The sequence below is a fragment of the Uloborus diversus genome, chromosome 10, assembly GCF_026930045.1.
Source record: "Uloborus diversus isolate 005 chromosome 10, Udiv.v.3.1, whole genome shotgun sequence".
NCBI lineage: Eukaryota > Metazoa > Arthropoda > Arachnida > Araneae > Uloboridae > Uloborus > Uloborus diversus.
The window spans coordinates 57,591,488-57,616,875 of record NC_072740.1 but is presented as its reverse complement, the minus strand read 5'-3'; the positions used below and the strand labels follow the sequence as shown (position 1 = coordinate 57,616,875).

The 25,388-nt window shown below is 34.6% G+C and overlaps 1 protein-coding gene across 1 annotated transcript in view; it reads right to left on the bottom strand.

The window, feature by feature from the left end:
- Window positions 1–7,884: 7,884 nt before the first annotated feature.
- LOC129231011 (allene oxide synthase-lipoxygenase protein-like) overlaps window positions 7,885–25,388 on the bottom strand; it is a 31,061-nt gene continuing 13,557 nt past the window's right edge. Inside the window, exons 7-9 of the mRNA XM_054865256.1 lie at window positions 23,130–23,309; window positions 14,841–15,004; window positions 7,885–8,739 (exon numbers count right to left, since the gene is read on the bottom strand). Of these exons, the coding sequence (XP_054721231.1) occupies window positions 8,625–8,739; window positions 14,841–15,004; window positions 23,130–23,309 (459 nt within the window). The 3' untranslated portion in view covers window positions 7,885–8,624. The remainder of the gene's footprint in view (window positions 8,740–14,840; window positions 15,005–23,129; window positions 23,310–25,388) is intronic.

The following is a 25,388-nucleotide window of genomic DNA, read 5'->3' as shown; positions in this document are numbered from 1 at the left end:
TTTTATAAATTCTTTTATCAGCAAACCAGTGCAACACTTTCGTACTGATTGTTTAATGTTTACTTTTTTAAAATACCACGCCACTGCGGCAGATACAGATAAGTCGCCCATGGGTAGTGACAAATTTTGTTTACGTTCGACGACCTCGACCGGTCGCTTGATCACGTGACAGTCAAAGATCACTTGCTTTAATTAACCAATCAACAGCTTAAAACGGTAGCCGGTTAATTAACTGGTGAATCACAGAACGCTGCGGTTTCTACCGGTTGAGTCTGTCGAACGCAACCTTTGTGTCTTGTGATTGGTAAAACATCACAACGCTGTATTCAGTAAATTACCGCCCATTAGCCAGGGTTAGAGTCCCTATATGAAAACAGGGACTCTAGCCAGGGCTAGAGCAAAAATAGATGGAATACTCCGCCAGCTCAGTCATTTCCAGCCGAGGACTGCAGTTTCGTGCTTATAAATTCTGCGTTCGCATATCTCGACTTTCAACTAGTGACTAACCCGATCTAGGTGTTTTGGTGACTTTGGGTGCCGAGCATTTTGGGCGCCGGGAACTTTAGGTGCCGAGCACATTGTGCCCAATGTTCTGGACACCCAGCGTTCCAAACGCCTAAAATGCTCGGCGGCAATGTTCCCTGTGCCCAACCCCCTCCCCTAAAAATTTCAATGGCGCAGTCTGCGCCATGATCCCCCTTAGGTTGGCACCCCTGGGATATAATAATCCGAAATATAAGCTCAATAGCTTGCTGGCTATTACGTCGGGATTTCTCCTGGCTCAATAGCCCAGTGGCTATGACGCCTTAAAAATTCCTGACTCAATAGCCCTGCTGCTATTGCGCCAGTAATTTTTAAGGCGTAATAGCTCCTGAGCTATTACGTCGGCAGTAAATGACGGGAACTCAACGCCTGAGGCTATGCCGGCGCAATAGCTGGAGAGCTATTGAGCCGGTTACCGGTGCAATAGCCACAGCCTCTTTCACCGGCCGCGTTCGGTTAGAGACCGAAAGATTCTGAAAGCGTCAGGGTGAAATGCATATTGACCGTTCCCAAGCGGTAATTCTGTAATCCATGCTACGGCTTTGTTTCTTGCGTGCTCGATAGATGGCGCCACTACTTTTTCATCATATTTTTTTGCGCTCTTTTCAAAAATGTCTTGTGTCTTCTGAAGTATTAACCATGGATTCGGAACTCCAGCGCTCGAATACGCTACCTTGCGGTGATTTACAAAACTGCAAATGCAACTAAAACATTGCCACGTTGCGTTCCACGTGTGTCTGTTGACGTAAACACAGGCAGTTTGTTCTGAGTATTTATTAACGCAATCGATGTGTCTTAGTTTGCTTTCAGCTACAGAAATTAATTCGTCCCTTAGTAGTATTCTCGAGCTTCTCAAAATAATGTTAGTTTTCATTATTTCCTTAATAATTGGTGAAAGCGAAAATTCTGGATTAACAAACTTAGATAACGTTTATACAAGGTAAAAAATTTTATTGTTTTGTATGAATTTGTAAGAATATGGGGTTTTTTTTTATCTTAAATTAATTAAACTTACCATATTTTACAGCAGCATTTAGTTGGAATGGACAGTATGCAAAATATTTTCTTGAATATATTATCGTAGAAAAAAATGAATAACCGAGAAAGAATTTACTTTATTCCTTTTATTCTCAGCTGAAAGGTTTCGCCAAATTTGTTTAGGGTTATAGTTTTGGAATTGTGCGAGCAAAGTAGCCTTGGCGAGATTTCGCGTTTTTAGTTAAACCATTTTTAATTTTTATCATGAGTGGAATAAAATGGTAGTAAGATTACAGAATTCGATAAGTGAAAGAAAATAATGGTCAATCAACTGAAAAGAAAACTACCACCATATATCCGTGAGAATTTTGTTGATGATTTGCATAACATGACACAATTAAATCGTAACTCAGAAATTAGAAAAATCGAAACAGAAAATTTTTAAATGAACCGATTCGGGAATTCCAGAGAAATAACTCAGCTACAAATGGAAAAAAAAATAAGTGCTAGCCAAGCAAGGCAAAAAAGTATCATCTTCTTTCGATAACAATTTGTAATGTCACATTGAATTTTCTAGCATTAATTGTAATTCTTGTCAGGCCACAATTATTATTTAGTTTTATCAAGAATTGAAAAATATCGAATTCAACATCGTGGAAATAGCTGCTTAGAACTACGAACTACGTAGTTTGCATTAATCTTTGACGTTTAGTAATGCTTCTTGAATTCTCATTTCTTTCTACGTGGGCCAGAATATCCACAACACTTTGAAAATTAATTTTAAAAGAATAAAGCGAAAAAATCATTCGTACGAACAAAAATCACAACACTTTTAGCATTTTCTTCGTTACCATGTGCGTTTGCTTTAGTTTTCAATTCCGCCATTAGACAGTGACTTCAGTGCCCCCTATAGTTCGTTGGAGTTGCGAATAGCTTACCATCCGGCTTTACTTATTCAAATATTAATATTACAAACGATCAAAACGAAAATTTAACTTTCAGAGTAAAAAAAATCACTGATGAAAATGCTGAAAATGTAAGTTTTAAAAATTTTTTTCTTAATTTAATTGCGGATAATCCCGAAAAAAAAATGTTATTAAAGGGACGCAACAGCCGATTTAAATTATTGGAATTTTAAAAAAAAAATGGGACAATTCATGTGCCTAAAGGTTTAACGTTGTAATTAATTTAATCAACGGTCTAACTGATACAACTATATCAATTAGATAACATTATATGCAGTATTCGGGGGGGGGGAGCACATATATATAGTGAATTTTTAAGTTCCCAAGTAACACTGAAACGTTACGTCATCGTTACATCACGTTGCAATTAGTTGAAACATCGATACCGTTTCCCACACAACGTGATATCACGTTGCTTTACCGATTCGTTACAAAAAGCGTAATTTTGAAACGTTACATCACGTTGCAAATTTCTTAAATTTGTAACGTTGAAAAACAGTTGCAAAAGAAACGTTACTTTTCGTTGCACCTTGCCTCGTCTTCGGCAACCTCCGAAGCCTAGTGGCCATTTTCAGTAAACAACTTCTGGCTTCTATGCCGCCATTGTTTGCAGCTTCGCAATCGCGATCTCTCATCACTTTTAGCGGTAAGTACTTTGTATTATTGTTAGTGTATTATTGTTGATATACTTATTTAATTAAAAAAAAGTGTTATTACATATTTTTATGAAATTAATGAACCGCCGTTGGTCGGAGTTTGAGTATTTTTCCCACCGTACTTCTATTTTTAATATTGTTTGAAAAAATAATGTTAGATGTTTTTATTTGAGTATTTATTCATTGATTTCTTAAAAAGATGCTGAAGCTTGGGGATATGTTCCATTAATAAGCTATAAAAGCGATAAATGATACCATTTTTTACTCATTTAATCGGCTTTTTGCAGAATGATTTTGACGAAATAACTGTAGCAATTTTTTGAAAAAATTTTCTTCATATAACTGAAATTATCTTTAGTAATAATACTTCAAATTTTTGTTAAAGCTTTGATGTAAGAGGATTTTTTCAAAACTTTCATGCCTTTCGAAAAATATTTCTGGAATTCTTTAGTAGTAATAATTATTATTTTTTCAAGGATTTATTTATGAAAAAGTTTTTATTTAATTTGCAGTAATATCGTTAATTTTGACTATTAATAGACCTCTAATTGATATAAATTCGGCTATGCTATGTTATGCTCTGTTTATTTTTAAATGTCAGGAATGCTCTTGTAAAATATTGTGAATGAAGCAACAGTGTGAGAATACTCAAACGCCTTTAAACAGAATGAGACATTTTATAAATTATAAAAACAGAAGAAAAGAACAAAGATTTTATAAAAGTATATTAACAGTGATTGCATTAACAAAAAATACAGAATACTTACTGTATCAAAAATTAAGGTTTCAATGAACCCACCTCCATTCTTACCAAGAAAAAAAAACTTTATTCAAGCTTTGAAAAAAAAAATCTTAATTCAACGTTTAAAAGCAACGTGATGTAACGTGATAAATAAAGGTTGATGTAACATTACTGAAACCGTTGGTGTAACGTTACTGAAACCGTTGGTGTAACGTTACTAAAACCGTTGCTTTTGCGTTTTGCCAACGAGAGATATTTTCGCTCTATCAACGTTACCAGTAACGTGATGTCAACGATTCAGAGCAACGTGATGTAACGTGATTTATGTTACTTGGGTTTTACAATTCTGTCTGCAATGATTCTTGTGTTCTTTCAGTTTAAAGTAGTGGGTAATTAAAAGACACCCTGTATATAAATAGGTATTGTAAATCAACAACCATTAACCTAGTTTTATTTTTAATTAAAAGGAAAACCTAGAAAATTAGGAAATTTTAAAGCAGAATGCTTGAATAAAAATCAGTAAGAAATACTTTTAATTGCATTCAATATTTTTTTTTTTTTTTTTTGTAGCATGTATGGAATTTATTCGATGCAAAATCTTTGTATTTAATATTGCTAACCTTAAAAACATTTATGTCAGGTATCAAACATCTGTTTTCAATGCTCTTCATTGTTACAAAGGCTCGACTTAAAAATGTTTTTTATTGTCTCTAAAAATGAAAATGTAATTAAAATGTCAATAGTATTTCTTTTTAAAAAATAATTCATTTAAGCCTAAACACCATTACTTAATTTATCTGACTGAGGAAGTAAGTATAATTGCTAATGGTATGTTTCATATTAAAGACTTAACTATTTTAAATCAATTTGTAAATCTTATATTTATTCTTGTTTGATTTAAATGATACTCAACCTTAAAATTCTAAATGGTATTTAAACTTTTAATAATGGTGTTTCAACTTTAAATTTTAGAAAAGAATGGATCTTGAAACAAGATATCTCAGAACAGAGTTTTGCTGCCTCATTTGTAATTCACCTGAACATTGTCATCAGTAATTAAAGAAGAAAATATTTTTGAAGTTGTTGTTTTTTCCTATCACTATTGCTTATTGTTTTCTCTTCCCCTTTGAATGGTAACCAGGGCCCGATTTAGAAATTTTAGGACTGAAAGCACAACAATCCTTCGAGGGCTCTTTTGACATGCAGAACCAAAGAACGGGCTCAATCGCACAGCCTTTTGTTACTGCAGAGGTTCTCATCCCCCAAGAAAAATGGCGTACCATCCCAAAAAACCAATGCTCTCCCCTCATAAAAAACTGGTGCAATATGCACCATTGATTTTTTTTTTTTTTTTTTTTTTTTTTTGCATGCTATAGGCTTCAGTAAACCGAGGATGTAAATGTACCTATATGTTTTGATAATGTTACAAAATACCATAAACACCATAAATAAATTACAAAAGATTCAAAACATTGTGAATCAACAGAAATAAAATAAATGACGCAGTAATAGTGAGCCCCTTACCAACATGGAGTTCATCTCAGTGGTCTCATTCTGCACTAGATATCACACCAGCTATTTTTCTCCCTCCATGGGAAGGAATTAGTTTTCCGTTGAACTCATAAATCTTGTTAAATGAGCCAGCAATAAAAAATTTTAAACCAACTCCAGAATTTTAAAAAAAAAGAAAGAAAATTAATTTGAATTCTGAAATTTTGAATCCAAATTATGTTTTTCGCAACCACGAACTGATACAGGACCCTACTCAGTGGAGTTATTGTTTCTAGAAACGGCTCCTGTCCCCCCCAAGCCTGCCTCTCCTCCTGGGGCGGTTACGTGTGCATAGTTGTGTGTGTGCGTAGACCTGTGTGTATGAACGTAGGCGTGTGTGAGTGTATGTGTGTGAAGTCGTGTGTGTGTATGTGTGTGAACGTGCGTGTGTGTAGGACATGGATGCCTCCGACCAGGAGATCGGATAGCTCAAAACCGGAGCAGCCGCGCCGCACCGCCAGCAGAGGACGGTGGGCGGTAGTGCTGCAAAGGCTTCTGGTCCAAGTTGAAAAAGGCACGGACACCAAAAACGGTCAAATGAGAGCAATAAGCAATCGTGATTGCTCAAAAATAATGTTAAAAATTTTATAGCAAATAAAAACATTCATTATGCATTTTTTTTTATTAAAAGTGATTCCCCCCCCCAAGCTAGGAGCCCCAAAGCCCGTGCTTCTCGGCTTACATTGAAATTAGACCCTAATTGCAACTTATCTTTTTTGAGGTCCACAAACCTCTTCACGTGGGTGTTCCTCCTGGGTGGTGACTCCTTCTCCTCCTTTTCCATGCTTTCCCACCAGATTTTTTTTTTAATAATATGCCCACCCTCTCAACTTTAGACAATCCTCTTTTGACAAAAACATCTACCCCTGGCATTCGTTTGAGTTTTGACATTTCAAATTATATTCTTTGCCATTATGATTGCGATAAAAGCTATTTGTAGGAATAAGAAACCCAACTAGTAGGCTCTTATCGCAATTTGTGATTGCGAAAAACATAATTTGAATTCAAGATGGATCATGTCATGTCAAGTGTCCTAGATTCAGACAAGGTCCCCACTCGACCCTCTCCAATTTTCTCCATAAGTTATTGGTTCTGCCAATATCCATAGTTCTGTAAAGGCCTCTGTTTTCGCATTGAAATTGAAATGACAAAATCACCAAGTTGATGCTTTCATTGCTCGCGACCTGAGATGGTTGCAAAATTTTGGACTGAGATTTGGTGATTCTGATCAACTTTTGGGGTAGAGAGCCTAGTTGTAGCAAAAGCAAATGCATGGTATATTTTTCTGTAACATTTAAAATGGAAATGAGACCTCTAACGATTATTCTAGAATATCTGAGTGTCTCTGTATCATAAAGATTACTTAACTAAAGAAATATACGTTTGAAAGATTTTTTTTATTATTAAGAGAAAATGTATCATTGTAAAAAATGAACTTTATGAAATCTGTATGGGACACCCTCTCATTTTGGTTTAAGGCCTAAAATAAGATTTCCATTAAAATGTTAAACAAAAAAAAAAAAAAAAAAAAATGCATTTTAGAGGTAGCTACCAAGCTTCAAAGTTTTGAAAATCCAACACTTTTTTCTTAATTTGATTAAGTTTCACATCAAACAGCTAAATACATAAAATATATCAATTAATACAGGAAGGTTAAATTTTGCCTATTGCTAAGTCAACTCATATTTAGCTTTAATATTAATATGCAAATTTTTATAATTATAAGCTCAGAGTGCAAGACTTTATCCCCTTATTATCTGGGCTATAGCATGTAAAAGCGTACAGCGTGATTTATCAAAGTACACTAAAATAATCCTCAATTTAGTGTCTCAGAATAAAAAGCAGTTCAAATAATGCTCAAGATTTGAAAAATAAGTTCGCAGCTGATTTTGGGTTAGCTACTAAAACTAATTATCGAGTGTCATCCATTGTACTAGGGAAAGATGCATAATTACTTTTAGTACCAAAACTTCAATCGGGAATTGAAGATGCAATCATTTCAGCAGTTTATGAAACATCCGGCCCCATGCCCTGCTCAACTGTCTCCACTAGGGGGCAGTGAGACGACTTCCTTTTGAAAATTATTTTTTAAAAAATGAATACAATAAAGATAAAATTTTGAAGAAAAAAAAGAAAAACAAGGAAAAACCATGAAATCTAACTAGAGCCAAATCAAAGTCCTGTATTTATATTTTCTTTTAAAATAAAATTAAAGAAATTGTAGCAAAGCAAAAGAAAGTTATCCACTGTGGCGTCCTTCTCTTACTCTCAATTATGATTTATTCATGTCTTTCGCAATCGTGCAGTGTGCCTATTAATATATGAGCTAATATTATAGAATTGAAATCAAGCAAAATGTGATACATATTGCAAATAAGAAATTCTGCATGTTCTTGACTTACACAGTTGAGAAACTATAATTTTCCAATGATGCAGAAAACAGCAAAAGCATGTTCTGTAAAATTTTAATGATGAGATAACTTACATTTAACGCTAAAACCATTAAATACACAATTCCTTACTTCATTAAAAACGAAGTGTCAAAAGCAATATTTTTATGATTACGTTATGCAATTATTTACACCTCCTATATTTATTGAAATTGCTTTATAACTGATTATTTCATGTTGAATAAAGCTCGGTTATGATTCATTTAGAGTTTTTTTTTTTTTTTTTTAATAAAAGTAACAATCCTGCACTATTTCAAATATGATATACTGTTGAATCATCAATTCATGCACTGGAATACCATACAGTTAAATTCCTTCAAGAATGCAAAAATATAGCATACATTAGTAATTTACACCAGTAAATAACTCATTTTATACAACTGAAACTTAATCAATCGTAAAAATATATTTTTTACAACATTCAACCTTATATGCTATCTGAACTGTTATTTTGTATACTGTTTGAGCTGTTTTCCGCAGTTCTCTGGTAGTAACGTTTTTAATATCTGTTCTTCCGAGAAATGCTACAACTTTCAACCACAATAGACTGTGTGTTGATGAATAAGTATTCTGCACAAACTTAACATGATTTCCTTATGCACATCTTTGACGTGATACACAGTTAAGACACATATATATTCTTGCCAATCATTCTGTGAGGCAACACAGTATGCGTCGTCAAGATTCGTCATGGATATTTCTGAGACTGTTTCAGCCTAAAATGCAGTATTCACAAGTTCTAGATACTAATTGCATTAGGAATGTATTCAGGATCTAACCAGTCATAAGGAAAAGCTTCAGATCTGTTTCGTAGCTTTATTTGCCGACTTATTTGTGCCAATTCTTCTCGAAATCTGTAACATAAAAACAAATAAATTTTTATTTTATTCATTTGTAGTTCATTATATGCAATATTATTATGAGTTAGTAAGAAAATGAATCATTCATGCTTTTATTTTCTTTATAAACATCCATTTAACGAACAAACTGGCAAATAGGCAGTAAATTTACAGGGTAAGCTGCACGAAATTCAGTGCCTTATGCTTTTACTAAATTGTTGTAATTTCATTGATCGAAATGGAATTAACATTCAAACTGATACAACTCTTTAATACTGATCCACTCTATGATTAATAATCCGAAGTCTACTTTTATTGGATAACTGTATGAAATAAATTCCTTAAGAAAAAGTGGGACGTCATGTAATGAGAAATGTTGAATTTTCGTCATTTATTTAAAAATATGATACATTATTTATGTGGATAAAGTGAGTAGAGATTGCGCAAGCGGAGATATAACGCACAAAGAGATTCGGAGGGAAAGAATTGAGTAAGCGCGCAGAGACTAAATCTAGTTGTACAAGTGCAGTATTTGAGTGTGCTCATGAAATGAAAGTGCATACTGGTTGTACCTTGCCACGCGTTCAATCTTCGAGTTGAACCGAACCATTGCTTCGGTCACTCGTCTGGTCTGCTAATTCTATATTAGCTACCAGTTTGTTTCGCACTCTTGGCTTCTTTAAGAGATTTTCCATCTCCAGCTCAGTCACTTTCCTGTGCCGGGCTGATGAATGCTAATAAGCACGGAATGGCAGTCCTCGGCTGGAAATGACTGACTTTGCGGTGTATTTCACGTAAAGTTCACTTGTTTCGTTAATTTTGTGGAAATACTATTAATTGGGGTAAACCTTCTTTTGCAATCTTACTACCGCAGGGCTAGTTGCCTATAGCAATTCCATGTAAGGTCAATCAGCTTCAGTGGCGTATATATGTTTTTATTTTGGAGGGGGCCCAAACAACCAAGATTACCCCTCCTCACTTTTTGTTGTAATTTCAATTTTTTGAGGGGGGGGGGATTAACAGTGCCCTGATCTTCTCATTTTTTCGATGTGGGGAGAAAGGACTTCATACTGTCAATCCTCTTCATACTGTCATACAGTGGCGCAAACAAAAAATAGGTTTAGGAAGGCAAAAAATTCTCGCTTCTGGTGGGGGAATAGGTCGGGGGTCCTCCCCCAGATTTTTTTTTGAATTGTAGTCTTAAGAACGCAGTTTTAGACGGTCTCTGGTGATGCTACGGGGAGGAAAAATTCGGGGGGCCTTCTGAGGAAATTTTTAGAAATTGAAGTCTTAAAAACGCGGGGGGGGGGGGACTTTGCTCAGCAATGAATTGCATCTGTAAAAAACATTTTAATTTAAAGATTTTTTTGAAATAATTGGGGTTTTTTCCCAACATTATTTGCTTTTTTTTTGTTAAAAGAAATTGGCTTTCCCAAGCTACGTTCATTTCTTTAGTAAGGGGTACTGATTAGGGGTGCGACGTCGATGTTTTGGAAACATCGATGTTTTTTGTTAAAACATCGATGTTTATTACTTTCGATGGTTTCGGTTTCGATGCTGATGTTTTGGCATTTTAATTGAAAATTATCATGAAATTTGCTCCAATTTTCTCTCTAGGTAATTAAGTTTACTTATGGAGTTGCCAAAAAAAAATAAGAATTTTTTTTGCACCCCTTTTTTTATAAGATCAATTTTTGTGTGTAGAGGATGATTTTTGGGCAGGTCACTACAAGATAGTAGAAGATTAAGTCGAGAGTGAGGATGAGGTCAAAGCTATTGGAAGAACCTGACACTTGTAGTCTGGTGCCAGAACTTGTAATCCATTTCAAGGCTTCAGTTCTTAAACTAAAGGAAAATCTTATACGTTACTACGGTTGAAAATTATAACTTTAAAAATAATTCAGAACTGGTAAAAGTTGCTTTAAAGTATTTGATAGTGATGGCAAATTCTGTTCCATGGAGAAGAGATATTTCTCTGACTGGTGGGATAATCTGCGAAAAGAGAAATGCGCTTCTGGGGGACAAAGTAAACTAACTTGTTTTTCTCCAAACTGTCAACACCAATATTCGGGGTTACTTATCGACTTCCCAAACAACAAGTCGTCCCTCTATTACTTACAATTTGTGTTTAATTATTAACTAATAGTACAACACATATTTCTTGCTCTTAAAAATAATTGTTAGAATTATTTTGTATTTTTTAAATAATTAAACACAACTTCTTCTCATCATTCAACTGACGGTAAGTGCTGTGATACATTTTTTCTTAGATTCTTTTATGATGTAAATTTACTTTTAGTTTCATTCATTTTGAAAATATTTCCTTATTACTACAACTAGTTTGTATTAATCGGTGCTTGTCTTATTATCAATTTTTGTCCTTTTATAATACCAAGATGTTGCGAAATTATTCTTGTTAAATTATATTCATGGTTTGAGGTTCAGTATTTTCAATATATTCGTCGGGTACGTACTCATTTATATTGGCTAACTTAGTGTAGTATATTAAGAATTGTATGTTATACATTGATAAAAAGATCGATGTTTGGAAACATCTATGTCTTGCCATCGATGTTGCACATCTAGTACGGATCCCAAGAACCCTTCTGATCACCACTGCGTAGTGCCATCTAACGCAGGGCTCCAAACTTTAACAATTCGTGGCACTCTTTGAAGAATTTGAATTTTCTCACGGCATCCTAATCTGGTTTTATATGCATATTGTTACCATGGACACTTCGCAGCACCCCTCACCTCTTCTTCCAGCACCCAGTTTGGAAATCTCTGATCTAACGTATTATAATTATTATCACTTTCATATTTATTTATTTATTTTTGTAACTAAAAGTTTAGAAATAGTTTTTGAGCAAATAAAACCAAAAATAAACCTTTATTTAATTTTTTTCCAGATTTTGGAGGGGGCCCAGGCCCCCTCAGCCCCTCTCTTATCAACACCCTTCATCAGCTTCTTGACTTCACCATTCTCGAGTTCAGTAAAATTCGGCATGAAGGACCCATATGATTAGATAGGTAATCCTGTCAATTTTTAGATTTCTATTTTGAAAATTGTTCAAAATGAAGGCCTGTAAAAAAGTTTAAAATGTGCTTGAAAAATGAAAAGTGTGCTCTTATAAATGGCTGTAACTTCTCTCCTAATTACAGTAACATGAAAATTCAAAATCCATCGTAAAGCTAAAAAATAGAGCTTTCTCTATTGATATATTACACGACTTTCTTACAATAGATTTAAGTTTCTGGGTCGTTTACCGTGACTTTTGACCTTGAAAATCTCAAAACCACGCCCCCTCAGTTTTTTTTAAGTGTGTTATTTTGCTCTAACACTATTCTTCCACTCTACCAAACATTGGGCTGGCACGGAATGTTTACATACTTTCTGCATATGTTTCACATCATTTCTGTTAATAATATTATTATTTTAATTTTTTGAGCACATTAATCTAGGCTTCCTATTTTTTTAAAAATTTTTTTTGTGCTTTGCCATTGCGGTGCCGTGTTGTGAGACATACAATATCAAAAATAATCAATGAATGACCTTGAAACTTAAAACTATCGTAAGAAAGTCGTGTAATGCATCAATAGAAAGCTCAACTTTTTTGGCTTTACGATGGTTTTTAAATTTTCATTCTACTGTAATCAGGAGAAAAGTTAGTCAGTAATAAGAAACCACTTATATTTTTTTTTTGTTTTTTTTGCACATTTTGAGTTATTTTTTATTGGCCTATTTGAACAATTTTCTAAATAGAAATCTAAAAATTGGCAGGATTACCAAAAAATTGGCAATATTCACGTATTTCTTACTTACGAGATATGCTACACTGTTCTCACACATTTACCCGGTAGGAGAGACTGCTCGACTTTCTGGTTACTTTGTATTGCAAGACGAAAATTGGCAAATTTTAAGTTAAACAAGTTACAAAGTAACTTAACGTATTTTAAAAATGTTCTGACGTTCCTCGTTTTGATTCTTTAATTTTTTTCCCTTAAACTACAGTTTTGAGTCCTATCTAAAATTATGGATTTTCTGATTTATCAAAGATTAAGTTAAGGTATTACTCCAACTATAACTGTGCTTGTATACAGAAACTTTGCAATAATATCATTTTAAATGTAATTAGTGTTAACAATTTAATTGTGTAGTAATTATTAAAATTTAATCTCTTCTACTTATGTTAGCAATCTCTCCGACCCTGTGTGAACAGATTACACTAAAACGCCCTCTGTCTTTTGCTATCAACTGTTGCATTACAGTAAAGCTCAGTTGTAAAATAGCACTGAAAATGTATAACCAACAAATGAGGCTAAAATTATGCTTGAATAGTTTCGCAAAACTTTGATAACTACAGGTTTTTTTTTTGCCATTTTGTTGAATTGTGAGCAAACTCTTCTGGGTTTACCTTATGTAAAAATGTATCGTATGCATGGCTGCCAACTGCTACGCATTTTGCAGAGTTGCTCCGCATTTTTCGGCAGAACGTTTTCACGCTTAAATTTTGTTATTTTATCCTAACAAACATGTAAATATGGGAAATTGAAGATGCACTCAAAGATTGAAATAGTGTTTAAAGATGTTGTATTAATTTAAAAATATTTATCTTTATACTTGTGCTTAAAATGATGATTAAAGCTCTAAAACAATTTTTAGTTATTTTTATTGATTTTTTATGCAAAATGCTGAACTGCTCCACAAAATTTGAAATTGCTCCTCAAAATTACCACAGATGCTCCTCAAATTGTTTCTTTAAGGTTGGCAACTCTGCATGTAATTGGCAAATTACATGCAGGGTACCATGCTGTAATTGGCAAATTTGTGCTTTTTTTAACGTTGTTTTTCTTACTTTCCTGCATGTTTGTTATTAAAATTAATAGCAAATTATTTTAAAAATCAATGTAGTGGACAGAAGTTATCTGCGCATCGGCATTCCAAATTTGTGTAACACAGAGTGATCTGAAAATAACCGAAATTTTTAGTGATAGAATAAAATAAGCATGGTAATATGTTTTAAAGCTAGTATTTATTCCAAATAGTATCCATTTGTCTCAATACAACGTTTGAACAACCAATTTATCCATGGACTTTTAAAATTTGGTTTTGGGAATGTTCTTTGGCATCTGTGTCATGGCCGCTTGAATGGCTGGGAACATCATTGTAAAAAGCTCCTTTCGTTGCAGTTTTCATTCTCAGGAACAGAAAATAGTCGCACGGTGGAAGATACGGAGAGTGATCGAGGGCACTAATTTTTTTTCCAGTTCCCGAAACTGAAAACTGCATTGAAAGAGCGGTGTAGGTCATCGTTTAGTTTTGCGTAGTTGAAGGAGAGTAAAATAAGAAAAATTTAAAAACTTTAAGATGTAGAGTAAGGTGCGTTTTGGTGTTTCCTTAGCGTATGAGCGAATCTTCGATTCACAAATCTGTTTATGCATTGTACCCAAGAAACACGTTTCTTCCTCACAAACTTTAAGGAAGGAAAAAATCGTAAAAATGCAAAAAGAGTTAATTAAAAATAAATCAACTGCGTAAGTGTACATAGAAATCAACAGAAGAATATTCTAAAAATAATTAGAAAAGGCGGAAAATTTTTGTGCAAAGTAATTTCCAAAACTTGAACGACAAAATTCAGTTCATTCTTGTGTTTACCATCATGTAGGAAGCTTTCATCCGTGAAAAGGAAACTAACCGATAAAACTTGCAATATACCAGACAGCCCGTTATCACGTTCTGAGACTGCAGTTTCATTCTTATTAGAAGTCCTCAGTCAGGAGATGTCATCTTCTACCAGCTCGGTTATTCAGTATTCCTGACTGAGGAGCTCTAATAAGAAGGAAACTGCAGTCTCAGGATGTGATAACCGGGCTGTCTGGTATATTGCTGGTTAAACCACAACTAGTGGTAGGAACGGGGGAATTTGGAGTGAAAAGGGTCTGGTATATTGCATGTGGTTCTGCCTTAGCCCTGGCTTAGGGACGGTAACTTACTGCTAGATAAACAGCCTGAAGTAAGTAAGCAAGTAATAAATACGTACATTAAATAAATAAGTAAACATTGCACCCATAATCTTAGCAATTCATGCTACGAGACAAAGAAAAAAAAAACTTACTCTTCTGCTGCTTTAACACAAATTGGATTATACATGAATTGTATTTCAAAGTCTCCTAAGGATTTTGTAGCTTTAGTGCTTAGGATTTTTGTGATAGTCATAATATCCAAGGTTGTTTGCTTGGTTGGAATTTTGTTCAGAATATCGTTTTCAGTCACAGGTGCCTAAAAGTAAAATCAGTGATAAAGCGATTTTTATAACCAATAAATAACCGAGTTTAGTGACAGCAATTGAAATACTTTGTTGTTACAAGAATAAAATTGCTTTGATTGTTTTTATAAAACATACATTAATAAGACTTTCTCAGTGAGTTCTGAATCCATATGTGCCGATATTAAATTTAAAATCACTGCAATGCACGATTCGTCTTCAAGTTTTGTCGATTCACTCAGTAATTCAAACTATAAAAGGTATTTTGGGGGAATATCCTCTCATCCTCATAGAAATATATCTTTAAAAAATGTTTAAACTGGACCAATATGTTGTATAATCCAACGTCAGTAAATGGGAAGCACCATACTTTTTATTTGAAAAAAAAAAAAAAAAAGATCTAATTTACTCATTTTGAATTACATTGAATGCACTTGTATTTCTTTCGCAAATTGTTGAAGTGCAGCTCTACTGCCATTATATGCTATGGCATTTCATATTCGATAAAATGCATTTTTCCAAATGACGCCAATATATGTTTATAGGATGGTCAGTTAGTTCACGAAAACGCATGCGTCGCTGTGAATGAATCAGCAGCCGACACACGAACCTTTTGATTAGTTTTCATACCTATCTTTACGTTTCAAGTTTTTACTTTGACTCGACTGTGGAGTAGTTTGAAAAACACTGCTACTTTCCCCTGTTATAGACTATCTCAACATAACGATTGCTATTTGAGTAATTTCAAATGAAATAAAAAATTTGAAATTAGAAAGTGTTGAAATTACTTTTAGTGGTATTCAACGTTACATAAAATAAGAGAATATTTATACGCTGTTTTAAATATAATTAGGTATACAGTAAAATTTATAAAGAGCCAACTGCGTAGTCTGAGAAGGAAAACTAAAAAAAATCAAACTACGTATCATGACTACCTAACCTCTTCCCTTTCCTAAGCTGCTCCAACGCCGAGATTTGAATTCGGGACCTTTAATTTCGAACCAAATACGGTATCACTGAGTTACAAATTGAGTCCGTCATAATAGTGTATGAGCTGTTGCTAATATTTTTTCAAACAATTTCTACAAAATATACGTGGGCTGTTAGAAAAGTATCCGACCGTATTGTTTGGTGTGAAAACCTGATGGATATGAATTAAGTGCGCTTGCGCTTGCATCATCTGACTTAAGCGGCAGTCGCTGACAAACATTGATTGACTGGCATAGTATGTAGTGCTCTTGTCGGATTTTTTTAATTTCAAAGAAAATGACTGAATGGCTGTAGCAGCAAGCAGCCCTATTGCGTCGAATTTCGCCAGAAACTGGGCGACATCCATGTGGAAACTATTTCAAAGATGCATGCGACTTTCAATGACGATTTTCCAGCAGTTTTCGCACATGATTTCGGCGAAAAAAACAGAATCCTGTGGTTGAACAGGCTCCTTCCTCTTCCGATATTGCCCCTGTGACTTCTAGCTGTTTCTGAAACTTAAGAGGCTAGGATAATTGCATAATTGCGGGGAGCCCTTAGGCACTACTTTGAGGGTGATTAGATTTCGTACCCAACAAATTTGTCAGTTTTTTTCCTTTGGCCAAAGATCGGATACTTTTCTAGCAGACCTTGGGGGAGGGGAGGGGGGGGGGGTAATGGCACCAGTAAAAAACAAGGGTTCAGTAACAGAGAGTCAGATGTTTGGATTTAAATTATAAGAACTTTAGGGTGGTAACACGGAGATAAATGTGGCCCATAAATACAGTGCAATCATCTAGTGTTATCAAAGTGAATTTTACGAACCAGTTGTTATTTACGAGGCAGTGGTGGAAGATTATGAACAGTTACCACGAGGTCAGCTTGTGTTTCATGTTCATTTTAATTAAATAAAGCTTTGTTATAAAAATAGAGAACTTTTGCATATTTTGAAGAAAAAAAAATGATTTTTTGTCCAATTAATGGGCAATTTAAAGTAGAATCTATCAATGAAAAGTTCATAGAAACTAAAATGTTAACATTTAGGTCTCCCGGAATCGTTATGAAAACCGCACATTTTTGAGCGTTAGTCATAAATATAAAAATATTTACATTCCCCTCAGAATAATTTCGATTATTGTTTTGTGATACAAGTCTTGTATATTTTATTCCTGTAGCTTATTTTCGGTCCCTCCCCCCACCATGCAAGAACTACCTTATTTCTTTATCAAATTCCATGATTTACCCCTCATTTTAAAGCTTACCGTGCCGCTATTTACGAAAAATCGTCCCGCTGTCTAAAATTTTTTTTTTCTTTCAGAAAAGCGTTCCCCCCCCCCCCCCCCCGAAAAGTTAAGTTGCAGAGGTGCAATTGAATAGAGCGTTGCCCTGGAAACGTGAAGATCATACGTTCTACCCTGCTATGGGTTTCGTTGCATTTGATTGACTTTTTCAAACCTTAATGTTGCCCAAGAAAATACAATCTTAACTTATTGTTGGATTTTAAACTACAGTTGTAGTGTTGCATTAAAACCAGAAGAGAAAAGCTTCATTTTAGCACAGTAGATTAGCATGAATATTTTTTCTTAACGGGGCTTTGTTGTTGTTTCCTTAATTCTTCATAAAACTACGAAAGTAAGGCATCATTTCATTTTCTTTTAAATCGGCGAAAATAACAATTCACTTCGTGCCTGTTTTTCAACAAATTACCGTTAAAAAAAAATCAAATTTTTGAATTTCTGCTGTCAAGAGTGAATGCTTCGCGTGGGTTAGCTAGTACATTTATATTTCAATTGTTTTAGTATTATATATACTACACTGGTTATCATAAATTAAGGAAAAATCTCAAAAATGGCGATTGCTCAAAAAGTTACATGTATTTTTATGAAACTTACCCACAATATGCAACACATAGTAAGATATAAAATAACATAAAAAGAAATTATCTTACAATTATGGCAGTATAGAAATTAACACATCCCTAAAATGAACAAATCAAAAGTGTCAGCTTGCTATAGGAAAAGTACCTTAAATGTGGAATATGTACCCTCTAGAAGCAATACAGCACATGCAGCGATGTGTGACGCTGTCAATTATGCGGTCTATCAGTTCCACGGGAAGCGAGAGCCATTGTTCTTTCAAAGCAATTTCAAGCGCGGCAAGGGTCTAAGGGCGGGTTGAGAGCAGCTAGGCGTCTCCCTAAAGCATCCCGAACGTACTCGATAGGATTCAAGTCCGGGGATCTAGATGGCTACTCCATGCGTAGAATTGTAGCCTGTTGAAGATGATCATCTACAATGCGAGCTCTGTGTGGTCTTGCGATATCGTTCTGTAACAGGAAAGCAAAACCAATTGCTCCGGTATATTGATGCACATAAGCATCAAGGATGTCATCTCTATAAACCTGAGCATTCAGGGTTCCCTTTTGAAATAAATGGAGGTCTGTGCGTCCACCTAAAGACACACCACCACAAACCCAGACACAGCCTCTTTTGTGGATGTTTGACGGATGATAACGGGCTCCAGGTTATCTCCATATCAAATAACGCCTACTATGGCTTAATAGACTAAATCTAGACTCATCCGTAAAGAGAAAAGCCTTCAAATTGATCAGGCGTCCCGTGGCTATGTTGTCGTGCCCACTGTAAACGGTCCCTTCTATAGCAAGGTGTGAGTGGCACACAAATGGCTAGTTGCCTCGCATACAGACAACTTTCGTAAAGCCTCCTGCGTACTCTTGACGTTGACACCAACCTTCCAGTGGATGCAGCAAGGAAGGATCTGAGATTTGTCGGAGTTGTGTCTCTATTCCTACGTGCACATAACCTCAAAAATTGGTCATTGGCGCTCGTCGTAGCCTTTGGCCGTAATAGGCTGAACCTCCTGGAGGCCGAATCTGTCGTTTGAAATTGGCTCCAAAGTCTATGTATCACAAAAGATCTCACTTTTGGCCATCTGGCTGCTTCTGTTTGACTTGCCATGCCTCTAGTCTCCTAATGGCTCTCCATCGTAGTTGTGCAGGCAAATCATGCCTGGAAGTCATTGTTACAAAATGGCTATCTGGGATTTCTTTTAGGGCCGTATCACAGCGCAGTTTATAGGCTTGCTCTCAAACGTGGACTTCTTATGCTCCTCAAACATGACGCGACTTCGATTTCAGCGCCACTAATTTGCATATTGCTGTTTTATTGAGCAACTCTTACTCAGCAACATGTTTAAATTTTACACGGTTTGCCTTATTTTTGAGAGAGTTATCGCTATTTTTGTGATTTTTCCTTAATTTATGATAACCAGTGTATGTTTTTCCCAGAGCCACTGCCTGGAGTTGTATGACCAAAATGTGTTGAACTCGGTTCTTCAACCGAAGATATGTTCTTCTTGTACGGTTTTCTGAAGATTCACCACGCACTTTTTCTTTGATTATAATTTCACCTTTTCGACTATCAAAATAGAAAGTTATTATTTCTGAGGTGAGAGTTGAACTGATACTTTGACGGTACTTCAACCCCTCACGAAAAAGCTTCTATTTATTAACTACCTATGCCTGGTTTTCTCTGCACACGATATTTAAATCCTGCAAAAGAGAACTTGCTAGTTGAGTGAGTTGCTAGTTAACTCTGATGTTACATATTCTATAAAAGGATGGCATATTTATAGGCTATTACTACCAATTCTACAACTTATTATTACTGGAAGCCATTGTTTTGCTAAAATGCTGGAAATTTTCTTTTTATCTTTTAGTGAAAAATTTTTAGTAGCTAAGGTAGTTTCATAACTTGAATATGGTTGCATGGAATCATTGTCTTTAACAATGAATTTATCTTTTAAAGGAGTCTTTAATTAGGTCTTAAAAGGTCTTTATTGGTTGCTGACTTGTGTTTATCTCAGATTGAAAATAATTTTCCTTTCCTTTTTTACATTTCTCGAGTTTTTTTCTCTCTAATGTAGCGGTTCTCCCAATTTTTTGGCAGCGGAACAGCAGCATTAGAGGGCTCTACCTTTACTTCAAGGAACCGCGGCATATTTTTCATAACAAGGCAAAATGTTTGCTACCTGAAAGTCACTGATAGAGACACAAATTGTAATTATTCGCTGTCATTTTTACTTTTTCTATTTCTAATATAAAAAATAATGATAAAAAAAAGTATTGGATTCGTGTTATTTTCGAATTTCAATGGATTTACGCGCTTTATAGGTATGTTGAACAGGCCCATCATTTCGAAAATTTCTAAGGGAAAAGTGTTTGTTTTCAATACATTTTACAGGGAAAAAGCAACAAGTTATATAATTACATTTTGTTTCTAAACTCTATGTTTGTGTTGTAAGTTAAGAAATTCATGGGGGTGTCCTCTCGTAAAATAACTTAAAAACAACCAAAAAGGATTTTTTTTTTTTGGGGGGGGGGCATTTTTAACTTATTTTTTCGTGCAAAACAGGAGTACTGAACTCACTCCTGTGAGCCCCATGCCCTAAAACGTTTTAACCTAGTTAAAAAAAAAAAAAAAATCTGGGAAGCATTGCATGTTGCATAGGAGTCGCCCAGCAGATCTTCAATAAAGAAACATTTGTATTATTTATATATTTGCTCAAGTCTGATTCACATATATAATTAAAATTAAGAAATTAATTCAGTATGCTGATAAAATAATATTTATTTATACTTAGATTTTGGGGATGCACCGCCCCATTGTTAAATCTACGTCGAAATCGCTGGCCATTATTGCGACGGTCGATTGGTTGTTGTTATGACGCAATGTAATGCAGCTGTTGGTCGCAAACTTCAACAAATGCATCAAACCTCTTTTTAAAACTGAAATGTTTTGTAATATCTGTAATTATTCCTGTTAATGTTGTCTTTGAGCTAAAAATTAACAACATGTTTCAAATTTGTCAATTTGTGTGCATGTAGCGCGTCAGCATTGTTTTTGCGACCCTATATTTCAGTGTGATTCTTTTTTGTTATCGCCCACTCTCATCTCGTTTAAAATTTTGCCTCACATTTTCTAGTCACTCTAATACATTTAAGTCAGGAGTTTACACAGATATTTACAAAGCAGTTTTTGAACCAATTCTGTGGTTAACAGCTTCTGCCGAAAACCTTTACAGATTTCAACATAATTGCAAAAAAAATGCTGTTTGCTCTTATTATGCCTTAGGGTGCAAAAGCAGCACTTCTGACAGGGTTTTATTTCATAAATTCAATTACTAGGAAGCTGTTCGGGGAGAAATAAATGTATTTGCTCACTAGAAGATCTATTTTGTTTAAAGCACATTAAAAAAAAGAAACAAAAAAAAATTTTTTTTTGGCCCTTGTTTTTAATATAACTCGCGATCGATGGATTAATAGCAGGGCCGTATACAAGGTGAAGGTGGGGGGGTTGGTTTCAGGATTCAACCGCCCCCCCCCCCCCCGAAAAGTTTGGTTTGACTTAATATTCGTTTGTTTTTAAAAAATTGTTAATTAAAATATTGTACCAAAACTTAAATGTCTTTCATATGTATATTAATTGCATAAAACGCTTTCATAATAGATAACCCGACGACTTGTACATTAGTACCGCATGAAAGTAAGCTCCGCATGAAAGTTTTCAAACCCTCCCCGAAATTATTTTCTGGCCCTGATTAATAGCACAGAAAATTATATTTGCGCCATATTCTAAAACCATATTAATGACCAGTGTTGAATCTTTAAGAAGGCATATTAAACAACGGATAAAAGCACTAAAAAGAATCTGGATATCAGGACTATCACCAAGGAAATCAATTTTGCAACTTCTGGGGGACATACGTTTCTAAACGGCATTAATATGATGTAATGCCAATGGGTGAAAAGAGTTTCACTGATTTTGATTAATCAATGTTCACATGATAAAAATGTTTAATTTTATCCAATTCGTGGCGGAACCCCTACCTTCCTTTGGCGGAACCCTTGGGCTCCGCGGAACACATTTTGGGAAACGCTGCTCTAATGTATCAGCACCTCCGATAATCATATGCCTCAGATTTCGTTGGTTGTTCAAGAACGCATGTTTTAATTGTATTGTTGAACTTTCATTGCAGTTAAAAACAAACATTTCACTAAATCATTACACTTACATACATGAACAAATATCGGGAAGACTATTTACTATGCCAGACCTGAAGTTTTAAAGATTTTAATCTTTTTTGTTACACGCTGATGATTTAAAAAAAAAAAAAAAAAAAAAAAAAAAAAAAAAAAAAAAAAACATTTTTCATGCAGCTTTAAATTCATAAAAACAATAGGTTTCTAGATGAAATAGAAATAAAAGTCATCTTCCGAATTTGTTCCCTGCAATGTTTGTATTATAAAAAAATAGAAATTATTCTGAGGGGAATGTAAATATTTTTATATTATGTCTAATGCTGAAAAATGTGAGGTTTTCATAACGATTCCGGGAAACCTAAATCTTAAAATTTTAGTTTCAGTGAAATTTTTATTGCTGGGTTCTAGTTTAAATTACCCATTTTGAATACCAATTTTCGCATCCCATATCGTTTATAATTTTTTTTAGAAAAATAATCGTTTTGACTAAAAACCGGGTAAATTCAAGTTCATTTCGGGAGACCAATTTCAAAAATATTTTTTGTGGTAAATACACCGTTTATACGTTTTTTAAAGGGACTGTATGAAAAAAGCGTATAAAGGAAAAAACGTATAGTAGATATACGTTAATGTGTATTTAATTGACTCTGCGGGGACCAATTTAAAAAACGTATAAATGATTAAAAAAACGCATAAAGGTGAAACGTATAAACGATGCTCCACTGTATGTGATCATAGTGACAACTTGTTCTCAACTTGAAATTTCGATTTTCCAAAAAAAGTTTTTCGTGATACTCTCTACTGGGCATCATCAGATTTTTCGGTGTCTGTTACTGGGGGGGTCGGACCTTTGTTCGAAACTGAGCAAATAAAAATAGAATTAACTAATTCAGAGAATCCAAAAGCAGCCAAACGTTAGATGAGATGCGGTTGCATAGGAGAAAAATAGTTTTAAAAGTCTAAATACATTAAAAGGCTTTGAAAATTGAGTTAACCTGAGAGCGATGTCTTAAGCATGTCTGTTACTGGTGCCGTTACCCTATACACTTACACACATACATGTACATATAACCTAAAATTTGATCGGTTGTATGTATATTATTCATTACTTTATCTCGTGGTGGGTCTCCATACAAAATTCCTGGATAGTTTGGTGGAAAAGCATATTCATCATACTGTTGAAAATTTGCCGCTGCATGTCCTAAGCTACAAATACTAATAATAGCTGTTATGGTATCAATTACTTCTTCTGAGTTCGTGAATCTGTTGTTTTCTTCGCCAGGAACACCCTAAAAATATTTAAAATAGCGCTTATTTGATATAGAAACACACACACAGGCGTCTTCAGTTTGTATTACAACGAAGAAAAGTAAAATACAAAGATCAAGTAGGAGCTACACTATATACACGAAATTTGGGAAAGCGTGTTTTTGTATCCAAAAGCTGTCTGTTTAAAACTTGCATCAAACAAAAATTACAAACAAAAAACACCACTATCTGCATAAAAATCACTTTGCTTTTACGTTATTTTCGCGGAGCCATATGGCCATATTTTCTGGATTCGGCATTGTAAGCTAGATTTGAGTCACGATAGCACTTGAGATGAAGCAGGAGTAGATGATAAATTCAAGCAGCTTGCTGAGTTAAAACGTGTTTTTTAATGGAAAGAGTTAAAAGAAATTTCGATTGTAAGCGGAGCAAATTTTTAGGTAGGAAATCAAAATGTTGGGAAACGTTATAAATTTTTCAGAATAAACAAATTTAATCATTTTTACTTTCATATCCTGTCAAATGCATTATAAATACGTTTTATACTGCTGGTATTCTTGTTCAAAGTGTTGTATTTTCGCGCATTCACACGAATAAAATGGCGGAAAAAATAAAAATCTGCTGCTTAGACCTATTAACTCTTTGAGGTGCACTACATAAAAATACAATAATATCAATTAAATTTCTTGAAATAAATAATTAGAAGTTTCTTATAGAAACACATTATCAACAAATTAAAAAAAACAACAACATTTATTTGCTTCTTCAGAGCCGGTTTCAAGGGCGGATCCAGAAAATGTTCAAGCAGATGGCGATTGTTTTTCACTCTTTACTTTTTGGAACTTCAACTTCTAAAAATTTTCGAAGGAGTGTACTGAACCCCTCGCTTACCTGTCCCTAATATCATCTATGATCGTCTGAAATTGAGATTTTCGAACTTCAATTTCGAAAAAATCTTTGTAGACAGTTCTGGTCCAGGGCCGGATTACTAAATAGGCAAAGTAGGCAGTTGCCTAGGGGCCCCGGAGAAATCTTAAAGTTGAAAATATGTAAGAAAAAGTACTCTCTTTGACAAAAAAAGAAAGAAAGAAAAGAAAAAGTAAAAACAAATGGGGCTCCCTTCCTGTTTTTCTCTCTATCTCATCTTTTACTGCTGTCAAACAGAAATTTTTTTATACATGTGGGATCCGGAGCATACACAACAGCTATGGGGCCCCTACCAAAAGGTTTTGTTATTCATTTTTCAAAGGTCATGGAGACCATGGCCTTTTGTTTTAGCTGCTAAAGGGCTGACAATGGCAGATTTACCCTATCTCAAATGTCGCAAATGGGAGGGCCCTCACAACATAAGGGCCCCAAGAGGGATTTAAAATTGAACATGAAAAAAATATTTACGTTAGACAAGTTGAGCCAAAAAAAGGAGTAGATCCGTCATTGATCTGGTCTCTATCCCCAGAGCAATAAGAGATGTGCAACGATTGAGTTTTAAAGACTTCAATTCCGAAAGAATTTCTGGAAAGAGCTGCCTTTCTTTTAACATCGAATGTGATGTAAAATTGCGGTTTTGAAACTTTAGTATTGAAAATATACATGAAGAAATTTCCTGTCTCTCGGCTCAAGGAGGGGACGATCGCCCCTCCCTCGTATCCGTCCTTGGCCCGTTTAGAGCTCTGTGTCCTTACACTTTTTGTGTTTTACTGTAACTCAAAAAACTAAGTGCAGGAATATGAAATGGTATAAAAATAACACCTAGAAACTAAACACTTGTTCAAATTATACTTGAGAATAAATTGTAGCATTAATGGTAGAAGAACGTTGTCTGGACGGGAGTGTGTGTATACAGTTTTTTGAGTTATTATGAAAATAATACTTCATAATAATAATAAATAATAAATATTCACAATTCAAATTACTTGAGGAAAATCAAAACAACTATAACATATTTGTGGAATATAAAACTAAGAGTAAAATAAATTACAGGAGTGCTTCTCTCCAAAAGCGATGGCGTACCCCCCCCCCTACACAGTAATGCTAAGAACAAAACCCCTCCCCCTCTAAAAATAGACCCTTTAAATACCCTCGCCCTGAAAATTTCAATG